At 34.4% G+C, this 10245-nt stretch overlaps 1 protein-coding gene across 1 annotated transcript; it reads right to left on the reverse strand.

Annotated features, from left to right (window-relative positions):
• Nucleotides 1-344: 344 nt before the first annotated feature.
• LOC103853538 (long chain acyl-CoA synthetase 5) lies at nucleotides 345-7172 on the reverse strand. Its single transcript, XM_009130443.2, has 19 exons — nucleotides 4212-7172; nucleotides 3843-3906; nucleotides 3660-3749; nucleotides 3540-3596; nucleotides 3401-3449; nucleotides 3235-3311; nucleotides 3077-3116; nucleotides 2896-2990; nucleotides 2584-2751; nucleotides 2402-2512; nucleotides 2223-2310; nucleotides 2087-2153; nucleotides 1932-2007; nucleotides 1714-1831; nucleotides 1394-1639; nucleotides 1163-1302; nucleotides 886-1068; nucleotides 689-808; nucleotides 345-619 (listed from the first exon to the last, which is right to left on the reverse strand). The coding sequence occupies exons 1-19, from the start codon at nucleotides 4364-4366 to the stop codon at nucleotides 563-565; spliced, it is 2001 nt and encodes a 666-aa protein (XP_009128691.1). The 5' UTR covers nucleotides 4367-7172; the 3' UTR covers nucleotides 345-562.
• Between the last annotated feature and the right edge of the window lie 3073 nt (nucleotides 7173-10245).

The raw sequence follows: 10245 nt of genomic DNA on the forward strand, positions 1-10245 counted from the left end.
TTTTTGCAAAAACAAAAACCAAAAACTAAAGCAAAAACCACAAACAATCAACCTCTTAATTATTAATTAATTAAAATATAGTATTTTATATAAAATAAACAAAATTCGTTTTTACATTGAAAACCCACAAAAGTTGGTTTTTGGCTTTTCTTCATAAATTGGTTGAAATTTTGGAAAACTAGTTTCCCTAAATTTTAGGGAATCTATTTGTTAAAAAAAACTTGATTGGCAAGTGAAATGGTTTTTACAAAAACAAAAACTAAAAGCTAAAACTTGATTGGATAAAAAATGGTTTTTACAAAAACAAAAACCAAAAACTAAACCAAAAACTACAAACAATCAAGTTGGGCTTTCGAAATAAAAGTATAAAGTAAGAGATGAAGTAGCATGTCAAGATGCTATGAAACATCCTAAAATATTAACAAAAGTAGTAGCATGTTAAGATGCTATGTAATATCTCAAGACATTAACAAAAGCTTATTTAGAGAACCTTAATGAAGAAAGGCATGCCCGATCATGGAAAAGAAAGAAAAGGTAATGTTGAATATATAGTAGAAGGAATCTACTGTCCTGAACCTTGACCTTCCTTTGCAGCCTTGTATATCTCATCAATCACATTCTGTCGATAAAGAAAGAGATTTAATACCAATATTAATAAACTCAAAACCATAAGTGATTTAAAAATTACTTGATAGTATTTGAGCAATTGAGGCCTCTTCTTTTTGTAGGTAGGAGTAAGAAGATCTCTTTCAATGTCGAAAGCCACCGGTTCCAAATGAACAGCTCTAATGATCTCAAAACCTTTCAACTACAAATGCAAAGAATTAAAAAGACAGAAGAAGACAAGAGAAAAGCTTAAATAAAGAAAAAGAAGAAGAAGAAAACCTTTCTCTCTCTGCCTGCCTTAACAAGTTCTCCAAGTATGAATGCTTTTGCTTTTGCATTTTGACAGATAGAGTTGAAGTCTCCATCAACTCCGTTCTCTACGGCCCAGCTTTCAAGAGTTCGCTGAGTCGGGTTAACAACTGCGATAAGGAAGGACTCAAAGCTGTTCCCATACACCCATACCTATATAAAACAATCATATTGATGGAAATCTGCTGATGATCAAAGAACAATATCAAAAAGAATAATAGATCAGTGAGCTAAAGTTCTGACTTACTGAATCAATGGCCTCTACTTGACCGTAGACGTTTTCTAAACTCTCAACTGCAACATACTCTCCTTGAGCTAGTTTGAATATGTTCTTTTTCCGGTCAATTATCTTCATGCTTCCATCTGGTTGCCACTCACCAACATCACCTGGTGACATATATATATTAGATATTGTAAGAAAATATAAGCAAATGAAGAAAAACTACATTTTGGCAATGATAACAAATAGTTTAAAAACCTGTGTGAAACCATCCATCAATAAGAACCTCTTTTGTGAGGTCTTCACGTTTGTGGTACCCAGAAAAAAGGGTTTTCCCACGGATGCAGATTTCGCCCCGCGGGGTACTTCCAAGAGCATCATATTCCATGTCCGGTACAGATTCCAGGCGTATATCTACGTTTGGCACAGGTGGACCAACTGTACCAAGCATGTCCAGGTCGTCTGGGAACGTGACAAATGTTCCAGCACAGCTCTCAGTTAGACCTACACCAAGGTAACAATCATAAGAGAAAATATATTTTTACCTAACGGAAGCTCTTTTAGGTCGAAAAAGTTACCATATCCTTGTAGAACATGACAACATGCCACAACTCTAAGAAATGACTCTATGTGACTAGCAAGAGGAGCTGCTCCAGATAGAATAATCCTCACATTTCCTCCCAGTCCTTGTTTAACCTTGACAGAGAGAAAGAGATTATTCGAAAAGAAGTTTTAGCTAGTGTGAAGCCTAAAAACACTTTCAGATAATTTTTTTTTTTTTTTGAGAAGTTGCTACCTTGTTGAAGACAAGTTTGTCACAGAATGGAGCGGCCGCGACGTGAGACTGTCCCTTCTTCATATTTCCAAATTTACTGAGGAGGGTTTCGATATGTTAGATCAAGAAACGTTTAACACAAGTTATAAGTTACAGTCAGAGAAAGCCTGACTTACTAGGAAAATGCAACATTGAAAACCTTCTTCTTGAAGAAACCGCCAACAGATAATTTCTGCTGCAGCCCTATTGGAGCATGATTAGTTAGCATTTAAGTGGTTGAAGATATCTCAATACCAAAATAGTCGAAAGTACCTGTGTATACTCGGTCTAGGACACGGGGAACAGCACAGAAAATACTTGGCTTTAGCTCCCCAAGGTCTTCAATCAACAGCTTGACATCCTTAGGACAAAACATAGACATATGAATAATATCAAACAAGTTCATACATGGTATATAGTATCAGATTATCAAAATTTTGAGCTGTACTTACCCCGCGCCAGAAACCAATTGAACCACCCACTTGAATGATACATTCCTCGATAGCCAGGTCAAAGACGTGAGCAAGAGGAAGATACGAAATATATACATCCTTCTCAGTTAGCTGTAGAAAAATGTAGTTTAAGATTGCCGTTTTTGCTTAAGAATGATGACAGAGGGAATGAAGAAACTCACTGATTCGTTCACACTCTGTAGGAAATGCATCACTCCAGTTGTTATAGTAACAATGCTCTCGTTTGAAATTAGAACTCCCTTTGGGTCACCAGTGGTTCCGCTAGTATACATAATCGTGCATATGTCACTTTTCTTTTTAACCGGAAGCTCATATTGTTTACCTTCACCCTACCATAGACAAAAAAAAAACAAAGTCAAAATCAGAACTTGGTATATGTAATAGATATCATACTATATGTGAATAATCATCATTAAAAATATTGAAAAAGAGACAAGTAAAGAAGTCAAGAAATGCAAATGAAAGTGTCCTACCAACTTCAAGAACTCATCCCAAGCATGTATTACCAAACCCAACTTTTCAGCTTCTTCTTTCTGTTCCGGTTTGACGCCACCAAAGCTCACAACAGCTTGCATTTGTAATCAAACACATTTCATCATTACCAACACAAGCATATAAGGTAAAATGGTAAATCATTCGATAAGTATGACTCACTCTTCATATATTTTGTAGAGTTTGGACATGTCTTAAAAAGCTGACAATGAAACAAAAAAAAGGAAGTTAACTTCACAGAATAGCTGTAAAAAAAATACAAGAAGATTGACTTTTTTTCAGAAAAAACAGAGATAAACACATGACGCAAGTGAAGATACCTCAGGGATTTTCTTCTCCTCCACAAAAGCAATTGCAACCTCTGCGTGAGAAATAATGAACTCCACTGCACCAGCGCCTGTGTTCAAAACCAGACAGTTAATACGCTAGAAAGACTCGGAATAGTAGAATCACCAAAAAAATATGTTTTAGCTAGAGAAGGCGAACCTAATGTATCGTATAGAGGGATACAATAGAGGCCGTGTGCATTACAGGCCTGCATCATGAGAAGAAGTTACACCTTTTGAATCTTTTAAAAGTAAAAGCAATCACACGACATTAGCAAAGTTTATATATTTTAACGTACCTCCATGCTTATGATCCATTCAGGACAATTTGCACCATAGATACCACATTTTCCTCCCTAAATTTCCCACATATCAGGCAATTATGACACAGAAGATTGTATATATATATGAATATTAACCTCCTCAAACCCGCAGCTGCGAAGAGAATTCCCAAGTTTAATGACAATGTCATATACTTCTTTGTATGTTTTCCACTCGTACTTTCCTGCCTGAGAAGAAGAAGACAAGAAATGCGAGTCTATCAACTCGAAAACATTACCACAAAGCTAAAATTCAAACTAAATACAAAAGAAAAGTAACACCTTTTCGTTCACAATCTCACGTTGGCCAAGCATTCGGTTGTTTGGATATTTCTCAACAGCCGTGCTGCATGCAATATGGAAAAGAAAAAAATTAACGAGGTTTGCGTACAACTACAAGACAACTTGCTGTTATAAATACCCAGAGATAGGATTAAATAATATACTTATAAATTTTGTATATCATTTGTTGATTCATATTGTGAACCATATGTTGCCTAGTCATGTTTCCAGAACATGAAAAAGCTACGTACCATTCAATCCCTTTTTCACAATCAAGGATCAGTACAATTCCACAAAATTAGAATCTTCTAGAAATGACAATGCAACAATCACGGATCAAAAGTTCCAGAGAAGAGGAAGGAATCTTACCGGAAAATATCCCAACAGCTGTGGATACCGTCGATCGGGTCAGGGAATCCGTCTTTGGCCAAAGTACTGCGATAGACAGGACCAATGGAGGGTTTTCCATCGGTGGCTTCCTTAGCAGCTTCCACCTCGTAGATGAATCTCTTCTCTGACGTCATCTCTGTGCTCTTTCTCTCCCTTCTCCCTCGTGACTACCGATCGCTGTATTTGAAATCATAATATTCATTACTGAGTTCGCGGCTTAAAACCCGGTGGTGACGGAGACCATCTCCAACTCCATTTTCTTGGTTATTGGCCCATTTTTATCCCAGTTTTACGGCCCAGTATAGGCTCAATATTGTGATACCGAACCCCAAACTCCAAACTCATCATAATCCGATACAAGACATCTGTGTTATAAACTGTCAAAGTCCGCGCACATTTTCTATTTCTAAATATAGTAATAGTATATTTTTTAAACGTCTAGTTAATTATACTATGTAGTATGTACATAGACGATTCTACGGCTGATAATTCTACAACTTTATAAGAATATACGTCTGGCTGCAACTCTTCGAGCCACCTTACGATATCTATGTCCGATAGTACCCCTGCACTATGTTGAAGATCTTTTGTAACTTTTTTTTTCGTAATCTGCATAATTTAGATCTTTCTGGGTTTGAATTCCGAACCTCTTGGTGTACAAACATTAATGAATCCTTAGTATATTTGTTTTAATATATCATATTTTAAATATTTTCAAGACATTTTTTCTATAAGTATTTTTGAGTTTAGTATTAAATTACATGTTTGATATGTTGTTATATTTTAAAAACAATACGTGGGGTTTGCAAAGTGCTCAAATAAATTTATAAATGGTGTTTACTATGTGGCATATTTTCACTTCAGAAAATGGAACTGTCGGAAATTCTCATTCTCTTGATATATTGGTGATGTTGGACAAAGAAAAACTTGCCATTTACTGTGTTCTCTAACAGAAGTGAACTAAGGTTACGTTGTCACCTCTTTTGTTATTTGGCTTGTTGTATGTAGGAGTGTACACCAGTCCTCTACTTGTGTTTGTAACTCATTCAAAACTATATTAAAAATAGAGCTCAAAGGTACATTTTTGGTGGTGCGTTTTTGTGAATGTGAAGCAATAGATGGTTTTAAAGAAAGTGGTTCCAGACTTCTCTCATTTCCGGCATATCTCTGTCTAGTTTGTTCAGTTTTTTTCATTCTCTCCATATCTCACTTAAGTCTTCTATTTTCCTTCGTTGTTACAACACGCTGTTATGCACAGGAATTTACAATTACAATAGGATAATGAATAGAAAAGAGAGTAATAAAATAACCTGGGTAACTCGATGTAACATTCCTCTACGGCTCTACTTGTTCATTAATCATAAACAAGATGGTGTGTTCGTGATGATATGTTAGCGCTAAGTTTTATATCACCAAACTCTCGACAAAATTTTGCCTAATGTTTTCAAACTAATGGCGGGATTCATGTTGAACTATGAGTAAAAAAAATTGTTATGATTTTTGTATATTTTTTTTGTTAGATCACGAAAATATAAGTACCATGAGCATACGGAACATCTACATTTATAGATATTATTTAGATTTGAATTATATTATTTTAATATATTCTAGGTGAAAAATTTACCATTGCACATACTTTTAGTTACATTTCACATACTTTAAGCTGGGCACATACTTTCCTCTTGTTACTTACCTAAAAACCTCTTATCTCTTGTATAATAAATCACAAGTCACTTAGCCAATTAAATTCTGACATATAAGATATGTTTACAATTTTTTAAAAACAAAATAATGTTGAAAAAAAACTGTAGGCGAGGAAAAAAAATTGTAGCAACGGCTTCTATAAACAAAATCCACTAAGAGCACTGCACTACACACGATCATCCTTCCTCCACAGTTTTTTATCTTCTCAGTTCCTATAAATTCGACACACACTTGGATATAGCCTGTAATTACTCAAAAGAGACGCTTCCGTGATAGGTGATATATTAATCATTCAAAAGGAGTAAAGGACATAGCCTGTAATCAAGTAAATTCGATAAGTATTTGAATCTTATCAAATGTTTGCAATCTCTAAATGGAGGCGTGATGTTTGTTAAACAAATTGTAACTTTGAAACAACAATGTCAAATTGTAACTTTTTGCTTTGTTCATATCAAATAATTTATACCTTCAAAATAATGTGCATCCATCTATATTATATTTCTAAGAAAATAAAATACTCCCATGCGAATCATGGGTCAATACTAGTAACTAAGCAAACCTTTTCCTTTTAGCCTGTAAATTATAATTTCTCACTTACTCTTTTACGGAAAATCACTTTACTCTTTTACAAACCCTAATCTGTTAATTTGTCTCTTCTTTCTCACACAAATGACGAGTTGCAGTGGCTGGCTGAGGCAGTGGCGGAAGGGATGATCAACATGTAATGGAGGTCATGCTAGTGGTAACGGAAGTGGAGCTTGTAAAGGTGGTGGCACAGCGTAAAGGTGAGTGAGTATATATAGAGGTGATGCTGGAGGTGTAGGCGGTCATGAAGTAGTGGAATGAAGTAGTAAAATTAATATTTGTCGATGGTAAAGCTAGATTAATAAGTTAGATATTGTTGTATAATATAAACTAGGTTAATACCCGCGCTTTGCGCGGAACAAATATTATATATATTATTTTGATGTATTATATGTTCTTTTACATATTTATAAGACAATAAATATATACTGAATAATTAAAAAGCCAGTAACTATTACATATATAATTAAATTGATGTGAACACATAACTAAATTTCATTAATCCAAACAATTATTTTTTCTATTTTATATGGTATATAATTAAATTTAAATGACGTTAACATATATATATATATTGTGTATTTTTAGTATTGATATATACTAAATGATGTTTTCTACTCATATGATTTTTTTATCATTTGCATATTTTTAAAACAAATACTTTAAATCACTGATAACAAAAAATTTATTGTGTGATTAATAGTTTTAGTGATTCATAAATTTTAAAAAGTTAAAGGCTAAGTTAAAAATTTAAATATTAAGTTTTCAATATTTTTGTTCATTAGCTTTTACCAAAAATATTTGTTCAAAGCAAATTTCGAAACTAAAACACACACACACACACATATATATATATATGTATATATATTGTACACTTAATATTTAATAAATTATATTTCTTACTTATATAATTTTGTAATCATTTGTATTTTACCATAAAAAAAATTAAACCATGAATCACAAAAATTTGAATGTGAGACTTTTAACAGTTTTAGTAATTTATATTCGTTTAAAAAAATCAAAATATAACATATACAAAAAAATCTAAAATTTTATTTTAGTAATGTAGTTGTTTAATTTATTTTATTAATTTAAAATTAAACAAATATGATAGATAATACACTAATTTTTATCAAATCTTTATTATTCAAAATCAATAATTTGCATATATATACTTTAGCCACATTAGATAATTCCGTAATTTTTATTTAAGAAAAAAATAAAAAACATTAATAATGAATTTGTGGTTAGTTTAATAGAAAGCTTATTATATGTTTAGCTGGACCAGCATAATTTTCTAAGAATTTTAATACTCATTGTGGTGATGACACATGGCTACTTCAAATGTTGTAATGCTTCTCTTTTAATATATAGGAGATCTCTTTTAATATATAGGAGATAGGTGCACGTTAGAAAAGAAAGAAATAGGTGCACGTTTAGTTTTAAAAGTTAGATATAAGTTTTATTTAATATGTCATTTTAGTAAGGAAAATATTCTATGATAGCACTAAAAAAGTTCTGTAAGTGCATGATGACACAATAATAGGTAATGCAGAAAGTAAAGCAAGAGACAAACAACTACAAGCAACCCTTAAGCTTTATTAGAAATCGCCTTGTACACTCTATTATAAGTTCTGCTTAATCAGCTTTACACAGTCTGTTACACCCTAACAATTGCTACTGAAAGATTCCTAAGCTACCCGATTGTGCCTCTCTTCCGTCGAGTACTTCAGCCACTGCTTCAACACAACCCAGAACACTTTCAAGAGCTTCTCTCTCTTTCTATAAGATCAGCCTCTATGTCTATGTCTCTCTCACTACAAGAAAACGTAAGCTTAACGAGGAAATTTAACGAGGAAAAATAATCCTCATAAAAGTACGTTGATTTTGCGAGGAAAGTACGTGGAAAAAGAAAAGCATCGTTATTTCGTCATAAGGTCACGACAAAACATATTCGTCGTAAAGACAATGTAAATTGACGTGGCTTTTACGAGGAAAAACTATTTCCTCGTAAATACGACGTAAATTTTGCGAGTTCTTTACGACGAAATATTTTACGTGTACTTAACGAGGAAATTTTGAATCCACTAACTTGGTAGGTGGCTCACGTTTTTTTTTGGCCATCCAATTAATTTTCGTCGTAATTTCATAGTAAAATTACAACTACCAGATTCGAAATTTCCTATAAATATGGATGTTTGAACATCATTTTAAACACACCAACAACAAAAAACGTGAAAGAAAAAAAAATGGCTGGCTCAGGGACTATTTACGAGTTGCGGAATTGGATGTATATGCATAGAGATGCTAACGGGAGAGTGACGAAAGAATACCTTGCGGGGCTGGAGACATTTATGCACCAAGCAGATTCAACACCGCTCGCCCAAGAAAGTGGTAAGATGTTCTGTCCTTGTCGGAAATGCAACAATTCGAAATTGGCAAACCGTGAAAATGTTTGGAAGCATTTAATAAATAGAGGTTTCACGCCAAATTACTATATCTGGTTTCAACATGGGGAAGGTCTTAATTATGATCAGAATAAAGCTAGTAGTAGTAATAGCAATTTTCAGGAAGAACCGGTTAATCATTATTTGCATAATGAACATAGTTACCATCAGGAGGAGATGGTAGATTATGATAGGGTTCATGATATGGTAGCTGATGCATTCGTAGCTCATGATGAAGATGAAGAACCTAATATAGATGCAAAAAAGTTTTACGGAATGTTAAACGCGGCGAATCAACCACTTTACAGTGGTTGTAGAGAAGGTCTCTCTAAATTATCGTTAGCTGCTAGAATGATGAATATTAAAACTGATCACAATCTACCTGAAAGTTGCATGAACGAATGGGCGGACTTGTTTAAAGAGTATTTGCCGGAAGACAATGTGTCTGCTGATTCTTATTATGAGATTCATAAATTGGTTTATAGTCTTGGGTTGCCTTCGGAGATGATAGATGTCTGCATCGACAACTGCATGATATATTGGGGAGATGATGAGAAGCTAGAAGAATGTCGATTCTGCAAGAAGCCACGATTCAAGCCGCAAGGACGGGGACGTAATAGGGTACCATACCAAAGGATGTGGTACCTACCAATTACAGACAGATTGAAAAGATTGTATCAATCAGAGCAGACTGCTGCAAAGATGAGATGGCATGCCGAGCATACTCAGACGGATGGTGAGATGACTCATCCATCAGATGCAAGAGCCTGGAAACATTTCAACAAAGTACATCCGGATTTTGCTAGCAATAGCCGGAATGTGTATCTCGGATTATGCACAGATGGATTTAGTCCGTTCGGAATGTCAGGGAGACAATATTCATTGTGGCCAGTCTTTCTTACGCCATTCAACCTGCCACCGGAGATGTGCATGCAACGGGAGTTGCTATTCTTGACCATATTGATACCTGGTCCGAACCATCCAAAAAGGTCCCTGGATGTTTTCCTACAACCACTGATAGACAGCGGACGACCAGTAACTATGGAATATGTGTGAAAGGGAAATAGATTTCTACGGGATCTTGACGGAGATTATTGAAGTCGAATTTCCAGGGATACTGAAGCTGAAATGCGTCATCTTCAAATGTGAATGGTTCGACCCCGTCGTCAACAGAGGTGTTCGGTCTAACAAATTTGGTGTAGTTGATGTCAACGGTGGACGACGGTACAACAAATTCGAGCCTTTCATCTTAGCTTCACAAGCAGACCAAGTTAGCT

This window comes from Brassica rapa, chromosome A02, assembly GCF_000309985.2.
Source record: "Brassica rapa cultivar Chiifu-401-42 chromosome A02, CAAS_Brap_v3.01, whole genome shotgun sequence".
Classification (NCBI taxonomy): domain Eukaryota; kingdom Viridiplantae; phylum Streptophyta; class Magnoliopsida; order Brassicales; family Brassicaceae; genus Brassica; species Brassica rapa.